This window comes from Crocodylus siamensis, chromosome 1 (assembly GCF_052110815.1).
Source record: "Crocodylus siamensis isolate JL-2025a chromosome 1, ASM5211081v1, whole genome shotgun sequence".
Lineage (NCBI taxonomy): Eukaryota > Metazoa > Chordata > Crocodylia > Crocodylidae > Crocodylus > Crocodylus siamensis.
The window spans coordinates 415183234-415200634 of NC_143395.1; the positions used below are offsets into that span (position 1 = coordinate 415183234).

Here is a 17401-nt window from a genome sequence, read left to right on the forward strand (position 1 = left end):
GTATCCTTCCTTCTGCAGTGCTGCTGCCTGGTAGCCATTCCTGGTACTGCGTCTCTTTTATTTCACCGCCCTGTAGACTGTTTCTAGCTCTAGCCAAAAACGTTACCTTGGGTGTAGTCATATGAACTCAGGTGTAGAGATGCCTGACGGGGAAGTCTTGGTGACACTGTGAAGATGCTTTGGAAGACCAAACTGCATTTTACAAATGTGAATGAGGGATGTACATTTAACTATAATGACAAGAGAACTAACAGTACACTATCTTTGGACTATTTTAACCATTTTTTGGCCTACTTCCTTGCGTGTTTTTAAACTGGATATAGAGTCTAGCAAATTAGTAGACAGTCCAATAAAGTTATAGTTGTTTTTGCTTTGATCTTAACCTGGACAATATAGCAGTAGGCCCGTAGACTATTAGAATAAAAGCTACTAATTTCTGTTTAAGTGGAGACAGATATGTGCCATACTTCATAGTTTCTAGGGTCAGAAGGGACCTGAACAGATCATCAAGTCTAACCCCCTGCTCTGGGCAGGAACAAGTGCTGGGATCATAATACCCCAGCCAGATATCGATCCAACCTCCTCTTGAAGACCCCCAAGGTAGGGGAGAGCACCACCTCCCTTGGGAGCCCATTCCAGAGCTGGGCAGCCCTAACCATAAAGTAATGCCTCCTGATATCAAGCCTGAACCTGCTCTCAATCAGTTTGTGGCCATTATTCCTTGTGGCCATTATTCCTAGTGGTGCCCGGGGGAACAGAGCCTCTTGGATGACTATTTCTAGGATTTTTCTTGTAATAGAAGTTAAGCAAACTGGCCTGTAGTTTCCCAGGTCCTCACAGTTCCCCTTCTTGAAGATGGGCACAATATTGGCCCTCTTCCAGTCCTCCACAGATGACGCCCCACTCCATCTACACCCCACTTTTGAAAATCCTAGATCCACCCACGGGCTGTGGTATAAAGAACAGAGCTGAAATCCAGCTGTGCATGTTAATGCCATGTACCTGCATTTCCAGAGGGGGTAACACAATCCCTGAGACTCTCCAGGGTACTTCTCTGTTGCAACATCAATAATTTAACAGCTGCCTCTCCACACAGAACGGTACGATCCAAGCACAGGAGTTCCTGAGACCTAATCCAGCCTTGCCATACCACGCTGTTGTAAACTTAGGAAAATCGAGGAAGAAGAAGGCACCGGGATAAAACTTTAGCCGTACAAATGGCAACACAGGACAATGAGATGTCTCTCCTCTCTTCTGGACTGCACAGTGATTACTTAGACACCTAATGCCATGCACCTAAAGCCAGGCTGATTTAAGTACTTGGCTGTGAAAATGCCACGCTAAGTTTTGTTGCAAGATCTTGTAAGTCTGAGCACCAGGAAAAGTACCGGGCGCTCCTCACTCCTCCCCTGTGCCCTGGGCTGCGGCCGTCAAAGCCACTGGGATGCAGCTGAGTCTCCTTCTGACTTGTTAGGCCCAGTGCTAAGCAGCCCTGGTCCCACCTCTCAAGGCTTTAAGGGAATAACTGAGGCCTTTCTATTGGCTTCAGCATGTGTTGAGATGGGCTCCCGCTCGGGGTGAACTTACGGTGACGGGGAAATAGTCCCTCATGTATCTCCAGACGATGCTTTTCCTTATGAAGTGATTCCGTCTCCCGCCTTTGTGCGGCGTGTCCCAGTCCAGCAGCCACCACGCTGCATACAAGATGCTGACCAGCCACAAGCGAGTGAAGAGGAGGCCGACGAAGAGGATCATGCAGCACTGAGCTGAGACAAAAACAGGGCGGTCAGCACGTGACCTGGACCTGGCTGGGGTTACGAGGCAAAGAAAGAGCATTTGCAGAACATTTTCTCTGTCGCTGCTGGACACCGGCTGACCACAAGTGATACCCCACCGTGGCCAGAGGTCTCAGGAAGCAGATTGGGGCTAATGCCTCGATTCTGTGGTTAAAAGGGAAATCTCTAGCACGACGCAACGGATGCTGGGTTCTCTGCATCACCGAGTCCCTCTGGCGAGGGGTCGATGTGGAGGGAGCACCCCAGCCCCGTGGGCCTTTGCAGCTGGTTTCCTGGAGCTCTAAATGGGGCAGGCGCCAGGGGCACTGCTGAAGGGCTAAAACCTGGGTCTATGCAAGCTTAAAAAGTCCTAGAAGTATAGGGCTAGAAGGGACCTGAAGACATTGTCCGGTCTAACTCCTTGGTCTCAAGAATACCCCCTGAAGTCCAGGATTCCTACATCCCCTTTCATGCAGCCCACAGCCTGGCAGTACTGTTTGACCAGTTAAATCACAGCATCCCAGAGTCATAGTATCAAAGAAAATCTAGTCTAGACTGTCACATCTAGTCCAACCCCCTGCTCAAAGCAGGACTATCCCCAGCTAGATCATCCCACCCAAGGTCATAGATCCAGTGTGGCCCACCACCCAGGGCTGCATCTTGGCAATAGCCCTTCAGGGGCAAAACTTTGGGAACCCTTTACTTTGACTGTCCCCCTCCCCCCCCTTCCCCCAAAATATTTGTCTAACCTGATAAAAGCCTTCCAGTGATGGGTATCCTCCCAGCTCCATCACATAATGTGCCCATAGGTGCTAACTTTTATTTTTGCCGGGGCTATGTTGATGCCCCCCAAACCCCATGCATCACCCTGGCTGGGCAGCACCCCCAGGGTCAGCCCTTGCCCCAGTCCCTCCCTCAATCTGCTCCCCCCATAGACTTCCTTGCAGGCAGCTGCGGGAGCTGCTCTCCACCTCTGCCTGGGGCTGTATTCCTGGCCACATGCATGTGCGCGTGCATACATGTACACATGGCACCCTCCTGCGCCTCACAGCCCCTTGCAGGCTGGAAATCTGCTGGACTGCAAGAGGAAGCCTGCCCTTTCCCACGTTTTTCTGCAGTGAGCAGAAAATCTGGATGCCTGCACAATACTGCAAATCCGGGAAAAATGCTGTCCCAGAGTTATGCAACCTGGGACCAGGACTTGATGTTACCATTTCAGGACGGTTGCCCAATTAGGGACAGGTGGCCACCCTACCCTCTTCCCTCAGGCCCCCACGTACTCAGCGTCTATGCATGTGCCAGTATTTGACTATTCAATGCCTGGGGTCTCTGCGGAAATTGTCCACAGCAACACAGGCAAGGCCTGCTGGGACATGAAGTCCATCGTGGGCCAGACCTTGCCTGCCTCTGCTGTATAAGCCCTGACAAAACAGACTGTTTCCACCAGGGTGAATATACGTAGCTCTGGATTAGCACACGTGTTTTGCAACGGGTCATATAATCCTCTTGATAGTCAAAATGGCGTCCCAAAATTTCCTAGGGTTGACAGAAACGCTCACATGTGCAACATCTTAATTGCATCACAAAGGATGAGCATACCCAGGCAGCAGCCCACGTACAAAACCTTACCGGTGGCGAGCACACCGCACTTAGTGAGAATATTGTACAGCGCTCCAGGCTGGAAGGATCCAGGACCTTTCGCCTGGCAGTGTTCCTTTAAAACCTGGAGATCTCATTTTGCAAATGACCTCTTGTGACTCAGGTGCAGGAAGCAGTTGTAACCCTAGGGGAACATTTTGCCCAAAGCTAAATGAGACTCTAGGGACCAGCCGATGTACGAAAGCACTAGACGGAGAACACCGTCAGCTGCATTCTTCCTAACGCGCCAGTGAGCCATGTAAACTAATCTGCTGCAAAATTGTGTAATATCTAATTACCCCTTTTTCCCCTTTATGATTACAGTGTGCAAAGCTCAAAGTACATGTTACAAGAAAGCAGTATTGTTCCTGGCTAGATTCAATTGTTGATCAGCAAAGTGAGACTTTAATCTTGCAATTACCCCTTTCTGATTAATGTTTCTTCAGCTCTCCATCTCTCATTTTGTAATGGGAGATTGCTGCAGAGCTGGGGCTGGGTTTCATTAAATTCCACTTCTGTGTAAACAGCAGCCTGTTTTGCTGGGTAGGATGCAGGCATTCAGTTTGGGCGTGGACTTCAAGCCTTAGAGGCATCTTGGTGGCAGTGGATGTAAGCAGAGAAAACAAGATTTTTTTTAGGGTTCGATCTTGCTAGCTGTGTGCTGGCCAGAATGAAGTCACTTCCCCAGTTGGAGACACAAAGACATGATCCCTACAGGAATCAGGGCTTGTGGTAGAGGTGATATCTTTTTCAGGCACAGGAGAAGCATATAAAATGCATAAATTGCATATAAAATGAACTGTTCCAAACAGGAGAATTACCACATTTTCAGCTCTCCTATGAAATACGAACTTTCATTTCTACCCAGGAAAACTTCTACAATCTTTTCTCCTGTGCCCGAAAGTTTGCAATTCAAGAATTTTTTTTCTGCAAAAATCTAGTTGGTTTAATAAAAGATATCACCTCTACTATGAGTTTTGATTCCTTTTGCCTCTAGACCGATACGGCTACAATCTGGATAACCGATCCCTACAGGGGCTGTTCTGCTGAATTTGGGAGGTGGAAATGGTGCTGCGCCTGGTAGGGAAGTAAAGCAACGATCCTGTTGTATGGTATGTGTTAGAGAGAGAACATAGCAGAGCCAGGTCTTTGCCTACTACCAGGGTATCAGAGGCACCGCAAGGTCATTCAGCACCTGGGGCAGGTATGCTGACCTGTGTAGAGTGGGGAGGGGAGAAGGGAAGTCTTACCTGCCTGGTCTCTGCACAGGGAAGGCAGCTGCTACTGTAGCCAATGCTTCTACTCTTCCACTCATCTCCTCCCCACCCCTGCAACCCAGATGAGTTGCTGAGGCAGACACATAAAGGAGAGGGCACCCTGCGATATTGCCTATGCACCCTTGCTGCTGCTAGATCTAAGCTAGCCACTGGTACTTGCTGCTATGCTGCATGCCAGTCACTAGGGTTTAAATCCCAGCTCTGGAATCAGTCCTGGCTCCAGTTTAAATCCTGGCTCCAGTCATATCGACAGGTCACTAGACTGTGTCACCGCTCCAACCTCGGCCTGGCTGGGATTCCTTCACCTGGCGCTGTCTAGGACAGTCGTCCTAGGTTACTGTGATCTCTAAGTGGGTTATCACCTAGTCATATAGGAGACATCACTGTGATCCAGACCCACTGGCTAGGGACAGCAACTGCACATAAACTGGTATAAGTGATTGGAAACTGGTTCAAATCTGTAACACAACAGAAGTTCAGCACGCATAAACTGGTTTCAAAATGGCCAAAACCTGTTTAAGATAAACCCAGATGGATGTAACTGATTTAAGTTAAATTGGTCTTTTGAACTTCTGTTAGAAATCCTCTCCTGTTAATGCAAAGTCCCCCAGTATCCCAGGGTGTTTTGCACCTCCTCTGCAACCCCTCCCCTTAAAGGGTGGGCAGGTTAGCCTTGGCTCAACCTGTCTGCTCCAGCCAAGCAGGGAGGTGTGCTCTAGCGCCCCCTGGCTTCTGGCCTGGGCCCACTGCAGGCACACGGCTGCATTTCTGGAATCAAAAGTGAATGTCTGTTCACTTGCTTCTGGGTTCAATCTATGCAGCTTAGACTAACCTGCGAAGATTGAATTGATTCAGCCTCCGGTTTTTTGGCTGTCTCTACTTGTCCACCATGGGTAGGGCAGGTTTGAGTGTCTGGTCTGAGCCTGTTGCTTCTCGGAGGGTTTTGTGCAGTGTTGTGCTAGAAGGCCGCGATGGATCCCTGGGTCCTCAGTGAACCGGCCGGTGGTGTCTGCCTGGGAGGGGAGTGCACAGGTGGAGGGAAATGGCTCTGCTCTGACTATACTGTAATCTCTCTCCATTTTCTGCATAGCTGGCTTTGTGTCCCTGAACAAAGCATCCCCACTGAGGGACTGCTCAACCTGGTTTCCATGGCAGTCAAGAAGGTTACTGCTTGTTACCGAGCTCCTGATTAAATCCTGGTTTTGGTTGCACATGAACAGAGTCCATGCAAACAAGAGCAGAGTCTGGACTGGAACGTGCTCCCAAAGACCGTGATAAACTCATGTGATGCCCATCCCCTTCCCTCCGTGCCTGTAAGTAGAGAAGGGGCCTGGACTGGCCACGAGGAACAGCGATAGTTTTTGCATTGGGAACCTAACACTTGCAAGTGCTCTTCTCTTCCTCTCCTGTCTTCTACTTTTCAGAGCTTCCTGGTGCCTTTTTCAAAGCAACTCAGCTGAAAGGGGAGACCCGAGACAACTTTGGATTTTAGTCAGGAAGCTAATCGCTTTGTGGCTGAGGTCTTGCCTGAAAGAAAATACTGCAGAGAAGATGCATCAGGAAGAAGATGGGACTTGAAATACCCCATCTTGGTAGATGTCCAGAGGCTTTTGGCTGGGCTGGGAGAACCATTAGTACGGTGGTTGTCAATCTTGTTAGACTTGTGGCAGCCCACAGAAAAAGCCAGCTCTTAGTTTTCAGTCTTTTTTTTGATTACAGTAAAACAGTAGAGCAGTTTTTCTGTTGCAAAGAACTCAGCAAGCCCACAGCTATGGATTCCTATTTGAAATCGCTGGGTTTATCTTGTGAATTATATTTGCAAACCTAACAGTACATGGTATGGCACCCTTGAAAGGATCTCCAGGCACCCTGGGTGCTGCAGCACCCTGGTTGAGAATGACTGCATTAGGAGAACAGGCTCTGCCATGACTTGACCAAGAAGTGCTGAGGCTCACAGTCATTGTTTATTGGTCTCTCTAACCCTAACCCTAACACCAGTCCAAATCAGTGGGGAGCTCTTCAGAGAAGCAAACTTCAAACAGTGATGGGATCACATGGGATCAGCGGATCCTTTTTGCACATGCCTGGGGCTTGTCCAAAGAGGATCCGCCCATCCTTCTCTTGTGAATCATGTTAACAGGTCCACCCATCCTTCCTTACTGGCATGAAAAGATCTCCTTTGTGTGGGACATGGAAGCATTTAACCTTGGCCTGGAAAATGCTGGTGTTCCCCTTGCCTGATACATTCTGTAGAGCAGTGGTTTTCAACCTGTGGTCCGCAGACCCCCAGGGGTTTGCAGACTGTGTCTAAGTGGGTCCATGAAAGCTGACTACGATCAATCAGAAGTACACGAATACCCACACTTACAATTCAAAGGGGTCTGCACCTCCATTCAAAATTTCGTAGGGCTCCACAAATGAAAAAAGGCTGAAAAGCACTGCTCTAGAGGGTCTAAGAAGCACAGGGGAAACAGCCAAGAAGCTCTGATGTATACAGTGCTATGTTGATTTTTCCCCCAGCTAGCTGAGGACCTAGTTCATTGTACCTGCAGCGCATATTTGCAGAGGGCTTGCAGGTTTTGAAAGTGCCATTGCAATACATGACAGCCTAACTCATTTTTTTTTGTTGGCGGGGGAGGTAGAGGGGGCAGGAATCTGCAACATATGCAGCTCATTAGAAAATGTCCTCTGAACCCACTAGACGACCTGGATTTTGCAGTGCTGGGGACTCCTGGCAGGGCTGAATCAGCTAGGGACTGCTGGCTCATCAGGCACAAGTGGCAATGGGACATGATTATAATGCTGCTCTGCTCCATTTGCTTAGCATTGTTTTTAAGAGAGGGGGGAGAACAAGAAAAGCAGATGCTGCTTAGTGGTAGTGGCTGTACATGATTTACTCTCCACCTGCACCTTCATTTGCAAATACCTGCTGCCATAATCCCCTCCGCTCCTGCAACTCTGCCCCACAACCTACAGTCCAGAAGGGAGGGAACCATGAAATAGTGAATAAATTAATCTCAGGAACAAAGACCTCCCTAGCAAGGTGTAGCGCAAGTGGAATATAGAGCTGCTGTAATTCAGTGCGTGAAGTCTTCCTGAAGCCAGTACACCGCCTGGCTCGTTATTAAAAGCTCAATATGGAGATTCACGTCGTTGTAACCATAGCAATCAGGCCCTTTGCTCTAGTCTAGGAGAACTGGGGAGCCCCTGCTGAAGTCTCAGACAACCGAAAGGATGTACCGTTCTGCACAGGGCAGGGTGGACCCGTGGAACTCACTGGCCCAGGATGTTGTGGAGGACGACAGGTACTAGGGACCTATCAAAATCATGATTGTGTATTTTAAGTGGAAAATATTAAATCAGGTGGGCTTTGCGAAAAGTAGCAGGCTCCACAATTTTGGTGGGCTTGCTGCAAAAAATAAAACAAATAAATAAAATTACCAACAAGCCAAGAAAAGGCTGGTGCACCCTACAGTCTTGGAGCACGGAGGGGGAGAGCAGGGTGGTTCACAGCTGGAGGTGGGAAGCCTATGGGCAACTGCATCAGGGTCCGTGGAGCCTGGGTCCGGCTCACTGCCACCAGCGGGTGCATGCATCAGGGCAGCTGGCAGGGAAACAGCTAGGGCTGTAAAGCACCTGCCACCAGCAATGGGCTGGGGCTCTGTGGATGCTGGTGCAGCCACTTGCAGGCTCCCTGCCACAGCTGGCCCAGGACCCAGGTGCATCTGCTTGCAGCCTCCCTGCTTGGGGATGGCCCCAAATGGCAGCTTAATTACCCTGCTGAAGCCCCAGGGAAGCCAGTAATCCATGTTGAATAATGCATGGATGAATGGCTTCCCCAAATTTAAGCAGAGTAATTAAGCCATGGTTTCGGGCCACCTGGCAATGTGCAGGGAGGGGCGGGACTGCCAGGGCCCCTCAGCCAATCAGATTCATGGTGGGGGTGTCTGGCCACTCTGTGAAAATTGCAGTCCGATCATGCAATCTGCCCACAAAATTGGCCAGCTGCCTCCTCAAGTTTGGTACACCCCTAATGACAGGGGCTACTGGTGGCCCAGGGAACCTGGAGGTGGGGCCTGCTGCAAGATCCAGGGCTATGAGGCCCTCTCGGGCATGGTTGTTAGCCCTGCCGCCACCATCCCCACCACTACTGGTTGCCCTGCCACTGCCAGGTCTGCATCCAGCCCCGGGGGCAGGAGGAATTTGACTCCTCTGCTCTAGAGTATCTTCTGCTTGTCACTTTTGGAGCCAGGGTGCTGAGCTGGATCAGCGCTGCTCAACCTTTTTTTGCCCCACATGTCCGATGGGGCCAGCCGTGACGTGGATCTGGTGGCCCAGTGCTTGGGGACTTGGCAGTAGGGGAGGAGTGATGGTATGAATTGCCACCGCTCCCTCACCTCTGAATTTCCTCACCCATGGGGAGCCTCAGGCGCTGGATGCTGTGGCTCCATGAGCTGCATTCATCCCGTGGGCTGGGGGTGGAGCACCCCTGAGCTAGATGGCTTTTCTGTTTGACGCAGCATGGGTGGTTAGTGAGCATTGCCCAGCAATTAGGGGACCCGGGGTGTTCACCCCTACTCCAGCCCCTTCATGGCAAGGGAAAGGCTTGGGCAGACAGAGGCTACAAAAGCCCCTTGTCCTGCCACAGTGGGATTCGGCTGGGGCAGGCACAGTGGGAGCAGCTGAGCTTGACCTGTCGGGGGGGTAGGAGCTCCCAGCACTGAAGAGACTGGGCAAGATAGCCTTAAAGCTTTCCTCCTCCTGAGCTGAAGCATAGCACAGTCTCACCCATTGGCTCTGCTTCTGCCTCACTGTGTGACCTTGGGCAAGTTACATAGCTCCCTCCGGGCTTCTCGTTCCCCGGCTCTCAAACAAAGGTGCTAATGCCTATCTGGGGTATCAAGGTGAGGGGCAGAGCTGCTGAGCGTTAAGGTGGAAGGTGCTATAAAAGTGTCTTACTGTAGGCACATTATTAGCCCCAGCACCCAGCACAGGGCCTGGATAACTATATTTGGCATGGCAATGGGAACACTTAATGAATTACGTGGTATGAGAGAGACTAATTTAGATTCTACAAGGCACTCTTAAGATGCCCCTTGATCCCTAGGCTCCTGTCTCTACCACCCTGGCCAGGAACAGGAGTTAATCATACATGAAACAGGAGTCACAGTCTCTCCTGGCTGTTTTGCTTCAGACTCCCTCTGGTGCGTTAGTAGCTAGGGTGCACACAGGGTTGTGCCTTTGGCCGGGAAGACTGGAGGCCCCGGGGGAGCCTGTGTGCATCACCCTGCCAAGCCGCTGAAGCTCCGAAGGGCCACCTTGCACTGATGGATCCCTTAGATCTGCTTGGAGCAGCGGCGTGAAATGAAACACCAAAAAATGCCTTGGGCAACTTTATATAGCTTCCCGCGGGCTTCTCTTGTGCCCGGTGTTTCCCGCTGACCCTGCAATTCAGGGGAGTTGATGCAGAATAACATGTGTGCAAGTGTATGTGTCTGTGTGTGCGCACATGCATGGGGAAGTAGATTATTTTGGCCTGCCAGCCTTACTATGCTCTTAAAGTGACACCCCTGTACTGCAAGCAGAAGCAAGGCATACTGAAGTTCCCTGTTGGGGCTGCCTTGTTTGGTCTACAGGAGGATCTCAGATAGATGGACCCTTGTGAGCAGTTCGAGTCCCACCCAGCTGAGCAGTGGCTCTATACACATGAGATGACCATACACACTGCCCTCCTAAGCAATTGTGAGGTGCCCAGTGCCATAGTAACTGGGTGCCAAAGGGGCACTTTGGGAAAGCATCAATGCCAATTGTGTCCCAGTCCCTTCCCCTCCCCATCACCTGAGCTTGGACTAATGGCTGCAGGGTGAAATCTGCCCCTCTGAAGAGGGCCCAAGATGTAGAGAGTCATCAAGGCCCTGTCTAGGACAGGGATGGGGCAGTTGGGCATGCAGGCCTTGTGCTGTGCTCCTGCCCTAGTCCAGTACCAACAGCCTGCTAAAGATGCCATTCAGTTGGGTCTAGTGCCCACAACTGACCCACACCACATCTGCATTGTCAAGGACAGCCAAAGCCATGGTCTACGGCAGTGTTGGCAGTTTGCAGATACAGGGGCTAAACCCAGGAGCCCAATGCATTTTTGACCCAGGTCCTCTCTGGGCCTGCAGAACAAGGATAAATACTTACTGGCAGAGACTCATGACCAGCCTGGAGTCAGCTCTGCACTACCTCGACGGCAGAGGGAGGCAATGAATTGGAGTAGGCTTGCGGTCCAAGCTAAGGCAGCCCACCCAGCTGGGGTCTCTGCTGAGGGTGGTGGAATGAGTTCTCTAATGGGTGAGGTGCAAACTGCTGAGCTTGGTGGGACTAGAACTGCTCACAAGTGTCTAAGATCCTCTTCTCCTCTCCCCTGATCCCTGTGCTGTGTGAAGCAAAGGAAACTCCTGCTGTTCCCTGTCTTCACGTGCCCACTGTGCCAAGAGCAAATGTAAGCTGACGGGCAATGCAAATAATGTTATCCTCTGAATAAAGAGGTGGCAGCAGACTTTACCCCCAGAGCTGGCACAGCCATGCAGGTCAGATAGCCATGCTTACGCACTGAGCTAGCCAGCACCCTGTCTAAAAACAGGGGGTCCCAGTGCCCCCTACTTCCCAGCTGCCCTGTTGGTTCATAACCCGGAGGCAGCAAAACTGAGTGGCCTCTGCCCAGCTCTCTGGCTAAAGGTCTGTACAGGTCCCTGTCCCTTCTAGGGACAGGCATTCAAGAAGCCCGAGCCTGAATTGATTCAATCTTTGCAAGTTAGTCTAGCCTGCAGAGCTTGAACCGATTTGCAAGTGGATAGACGTTCACTTTTGAATCAAGAAACGCAGCCACATGCCTGCAGTGGCTCAGGCTAGGCACCAGGGGGGGCTAAAGAAAGCCCTCCCTTCCCTTTCACATGACTGAAAAGCATGCAGGGAAGCTGGGGGACCCCGATTTCACTTAAAATAGGAAGGTCTGGGACAGAAGTTGCATAAACTGGTTTTTCCCAAATCAGTTAATTCTGATATTATATTCAAGCAGGTTTAGCTTAAACCAGTTTTGGCTGTTTTGAAACTGGTTTATGTGCACTGAACTTATGTTCTGCTACAGGTTTAAACCAGTTTCTGATCACTTAAACTGGTCTATGCGTAACTTCTGTCCCTAGCCCAGCTTGAGAGCTGTTACCTCCCAGCTCAACCCTGAACGTTTGTGGTCTTGACATTAGCAGGATGCTGCCAAGCTCTGCTTGCCTGGACCCTGAATTGGTGAGCCGGGAGGGTACTTAGGCATGCTGTCCTGGGAATAAACAGCATTTCCCCATACAGACCAGGCGGAAGGTTTTTGTGTGGCAATGCCTTCCCCTCCGGAGACGCCTATTGCAGAAATCGAATGTCGAAACATTCATGTGCAATATTTTCCAGTGCGTTTTAATTTTGATTTCTCTCTCAAATAAAAATGAACTATTTGGCCAAAACCATTACCACCCCCCCACCAACAATTAAAATGGTTGGTTTAATTCTGTGGGAAACCCACATTATTGTCCTCATTCTGCTTTGGGACAAAAGGAAGGTCAAGGCTGGATTTCTCCATGGAACGGACCATGCTGTGTTTTGGTCCCTACGGATGGGTCTGCAGTCGCCCAGCAGAAGTTGCCAGGATTTATTCTGTTCATTCACCCATTCTAAAACAGACACATCTCGGTTGGCTTTTGGTAGAGTCTCACTCCTGATTTGGATCCATGGAAAGTGTACCTGCTAATTAGGGAGGAACACATCCTCTCTTAGGTCTTCTCAACAGCTCACTCCATTACAAATGTGCTGTCAATGCCCCAGCACAGTGCAGGGCCTCAGGGCAGGAGGATTTCCATACCTTGACAGATGTTAACTTGTCCGCTCCCAGGGAGGAAGGTTGTGATTATCTTTGCTTTACAAACTGGGGAGCAGAGGGCCTTGTTTGAGCAGACCCTGCCTTGTCTGGGTTTCACAGAGCTGTGCCCTGTGCAGGGCTTTTATGGGGGAGAAGGACCAGTGCCCGTATATGCCACCTTTCCACTCTTCACTCCACAGCTACTGGGTACTGGTATGGATTGAAACAGCCTCTGGGTTGCTCTAACTTGTGCTGCTGATGCCTAAGCATTGTTTTTCAACCTGTGGGGCACAACCCAAAGGTGGGTCGCAAGCATATAGGAAGCTGGGGAGCTGGAGCCTGGGGGCAAGGAGCAATGGGTCAGGAGTGAGGGGCACTGGCAGGCCCAAGGGGCTGTTTTCTACTTAAACTATTTACTGGGGTTGAGACTGGCCATCGATGTTTACAAATGGGTCCTGGTACAAAAAAGGTTGAGAACCCCCCGGGTTAGACTAGAGCACAGAAGGACTCTGGCAGGCACTGAACATACCCGCAAGCTATGGCTGTCTCAGCTCAGCACCTTCCCCCCAGAGCTGGGGAGGGCAGATTAGCAGCAGTGTACTGCCAGAACAGCAACACATTAGAAGCCCAAATCTGGCCCAGGGCATCGAGTTCAAAAAAGTCATTCACAAACATAAGAACGTAGAACATAAGCAATGCCATTTACTGGGTCCATCCAGCCCAGTCTCCAGTGTCACACAGGGGCAGAGAGGGGATGCTGAAAGGGAGAGTGACCTGGGTCTGACCAAGGTGTCTTCCCCTGTTCCTCTTTCACTTGCATCCTCCTGCATTTAAGGTCTGGGAAGCTCTGATTTCAAACAAAGCTCAGCCTACGCTTTGTCTGCAGGCCTGGATTTCCCACGGAGATCGCTGCCTCCTGACTCCTGGTGTCCCCTGCCCGAACAGCAGTGTCCAAGCCCAGGTAACACGCTGTGTTGACCAGATTACGATCCCAGGTGAAGTGGCTTGGCTTGAAGGACAAGGGCAAAATCAAGAGCTCTTGGGCACTGGTGTAAATCAGCACAGTCAAGCTCTTTTGTATCCACTGTTGACTTGGCCCCCAGGTGTCCGGTCTCCCAGGGCCATGTTCACGCCATCGGCAAACACGGTCTCAATTAAACAGTACGCCTGTCTCATTTTCATCACACCCTCATCTAACCTGTGAGGAGCGTTGCACCAGCAAGTTTGCCGGGCTCCTGAGCTCTCCACTGCTTCCTTTCCAGAGCTGTACTGTTTCCTTGGAAACTGCCCTTTTTTGTTTGTCTAACAAAAGAGCACCGCTGCTGGTGGCACACGCTGGGATCTTCTACAATGGTTGGCTGTGCTGCAGTTTTGTAGATGCTCACAACATGAACATCGTGCACTGTGGTCCCATTTTTACAGCTAACCCTGAGCCTGGGTCTATTTTTGACCAGCAACAGGGAAAGCCTTAGGGTGCGTGCAGATGAGTGTGATCGCACAGTATGTAGCACTGCAAATGCATTTGCGGCGCCACATATTGCGCAGTCTGGTGTCCTCCATGCTGCAAGGGCATGCTGCCTGAGCATGTGCTGTGCCGGGGCTGCTCAGTTCCCGGCTTCTCCCAGGATCTGACCCCCAGTGTCCCGGCACCGTGCGGCTCCCAGCTCCCCACAGGAGCCAGAAGCCAAGCATAGCCAGGACTGGGGAGCTGTCTGCTTCCCCGCTCAACCCCCACTAGGGGTTTGCCAGCAGCTGCCCTAGGAGCAAAACAGGTCTCAGCCACCCCCCCCCCCACTGGGCGGGGAAGCCCCACCGGGCACGGGACTCACTGATAGCTGCATCCCCCAATACGCGTGGGGCTTGGACAGCTCTGCTGGCTGCAACAGCAGCTGTCTTTTGGCCCCATGCACATCAGGACCCCCCCAATGTGCACGGGGTTAGGAGGCAGCTGCCACTGCAGCCGACAGAGTTCTCCCACCCCATCCACATTGGGAACGGCCCCCTGTGCCCCTGCCAGGTAACACCCCAGGGGGCCTAGAGCTCCCCCTGAATGTCGTACCAGGCTGCTCCCATTGGATGCGTCCACACATAGTGTGGATGCTTGGTTCCCCAGGGACAACTAGCAGCAATGCAACCTGTTCTGCTCCTGGCTCAAGCCACTGCTAGTTGTCTGCAGGGAACACAGTGGTGCACAGCAAGTTACTCTAGGGGTGGTAGGGGAGGCTGGGGCCAGTGCTGGGCTGGCTCCAGCACCCATACCTAGGGTCCTGGGGGCCTCCTGGGGCTGCAGCAGTGGCAATTCTGCTGCTGAGAGCCTGGCTGGCAGCTGCAGCATGACTCTGGGTGGCCCGGCTCTGCTTTCGACTGGCCAGTGCTGTCCCTAGGTGTGCTGGTCCGCTTTTTTTCTCCGTGTGTTTTGACTCCTGGCTATCCAGGAGTCAAAAAAACCTCTCTGTGCTGCTTCCTTGCAGTGCGGAGAACACCTGAATGAGCGGTATGTGGTGTCACAGAAGTGTCTGTGGCACTAGTACCGCACAGTCACGCTCATTTGGACACGGCCATTGGGAGCAGGTTTGCTCCCAACAGGGTGCATGTGTAAACACACTCCCAGGGAAGGCTTACTGCACAGTATTTTACTGCACAGTATTTTACTGGGCAGTAAGCCTGTATCACATTAAGAGAAGAGCACATGTAATCCTTCCCACAGAAATTAGATGCAAAAAGATGCTAAATTAGAAGCAAGAGCTTGACCAAGCACAGGGACTCAGGCAGGGGAACGCCCCCAAAGTCCCTGTGCTTAGTTTGAGAGTTTTAATTAAATGAAGTGGAACCCCAAATGAGATGGAGCCACACAAGCAGGTCTCCGTAAATAGGGCGAATCTCTGTCTTTGCATTTAGTAGAGGATAAACACCTAAAAGGGAGGAGGACCCATGCAGGCAAGGTGTTCCTAATGGCACCTATGTGCTGGGCTATCTGGGCACTGAGTGCAGATGAAGATTAGCATCACTTCCGTTCTTAAAACTGTATTTCCTAATTTTCTGAATTTCTCTTCTTTCATGTGTGCGTGTGTGTGCGTGCGTGCACATGCACCTCTCACCTTCCATGATGACTTCTTAAGATCACGAATGTTTCAAGTCTGGTAGGGGCATAGTTTAGTAGGGAAAAATTCCCCTGACCCTATGCCATTTGCTCCCTGTAAAAGTATCTTGCTCTTGCTCTTGCTCTTGCTCTACAGTGGGTGTAGCACGGTAAAGCACTGATAACACTGGGGTGTGAGTGCTCATCTAGCCGTGCTAAAGGCCAGCTGTAAAATCTTTGGTGAGACCTTGCTATTCTTATTTTGCCTCCACTTCCCACCTGTGTAATAGGTGGTTCTGCAAGGTGCCTATGCATAGTGCTTTCCCCCCTGCAGAGAAGCATCTTTTTCACACATATTGAAAAAAAAGTCTCTTACCTAGGAACAAGAAGCTGAAGATCCATTGAAGTACTGCAGCAGTTTGAAACCTTCTCTTCAAAGGAATATAGAGAGGGGCAAATTGAATCTTCATTTTGGACTGCTGAGACAGCTTGACAGGCAGAGTGCAGACCTGGAGTGAGAGTGGCAGAGGGCAAAGTCTTCCTCCTGCTTTTACCCAACTTCACAGCACAGTGTGTTGTGCAACACCCTAGGCGTCTGGACAGCTGGGAGACTAGTGAGCAAACCCCGCCTGCTCCAGGAAGGAGGGGAAGGGTGTTATCTGAGCTGTGTGGGTGGTTGTGATTTAAAGTGACTTTGAGGCAGCCGGGTGGAAGTTGGAAGCAGGCTTCTCTGGGGATATGGCCCTGACGGTTCATTGTGCATGTCTGGGAGGTCTTGGCAGCTCTTCTGCTACTAGGAGATGTGGTGTCTGGAGCCTGCATGCACACAATCCAGATGTGCCCACAGACCTTCTCGCTTTCTGCTTCATACAATACTCCTTGCACAACTAAGGAATACTTGTTTTTTTCCCTCTTGCCTTACAGCAGGGCTGAGCACAGCCAGGGCCATTGTCAGGGCTGTAAAGGTCTCTTGTGTTGGCAGACTGTGTACAGCAGAGACACCCATGCCCAGGCCTCCTCCAGCTGTGCTGTTCTGCAGCCATTTAGGTCTTCTTTGAAAAGACAAGGCAAGGGCGCTAAAGAAGGGCTGGACCATAGTCCAAGGGTGATGATGGCCTTTCAAGGGGAGAAGGGAAGGGCTTTGTGATGGAGTGATTTTGTGATATAAAGCGCGATATAAAAAGCCTTAGTCCTAAGTATCCTAAGTGCATTGTTTGTGTATGGGGGGGATGAGTGTGTGTGTGCAAATAACCCAGGGAGTAATTTAAACAGCCCAGAGAGGACTCTAAGGTGAGCCAACTACAGTGTTGTAATAGGCAGCATCTTATGTGTGTTTGTGTGGGGGGGAGCTGACCCCATCCCTTACACCAGAGCACGCATGGGATGAAAGTGTGCATGCGTGTGTGTGTGTGCGCACACATGCACATGCAGACATGGCTCTTTGGGTAAATCTGATACGTGGGCATGCATGCATACGTGCGTGTGCACACATGCATGCATGAGTGTATGCACATGTGCACAAGTGTGCATGTGTTGGGGAAGCAGAGAGAGAGAGGGACCAATATGTAAAGCTCCTAGGACCACGAGAGAATTTCTCACCACTTCTTATTAAAATGGAGCGTGGTTGGAGCTGTGATGGTCCAGAAAACTGTCTGAGTGGCAAGGATTTTTTGGTGGCGTCATTTATTTGACCAAGTGTATAGTTGGGAGGACTGGTGGGCAAGCTTTCAGGCATCCAGTGCCCTTC

At 50.9% G+C, this 17401-nt stretch overlaps 1 protein-coding gene across 1 annotated transcript in view; it reads right to left on the bottom strand.

The window, feature by feature from the left end:
• The window catches only part of MOGAT2 (monoacylglycerol O-acyltransferase 2), a 45273-nt gene extending 29087 nt beyond the window's left edge, over positions 1-16186 (bottom strand). Inside the window, exons 1-2 of the mRNA XM_090031780.1 lie at positions 16031-16186; positions 1588-1766 (exon numbers count right to left, since the gene is read on the bottom strand). Coding sequence (XP_089887906.1) covers positions 1588-1766; positions 16031-16124 — 273 coding nt within the window. The 5' untranslated portion in view covers positions 16125-16186. The remainder of the gene's footprint in view (positions 1-1587; positions 1767-16030) is intronic.
• Between the last annotated feature and the right edge of the window lie 1215 nt (positions 16187-17401).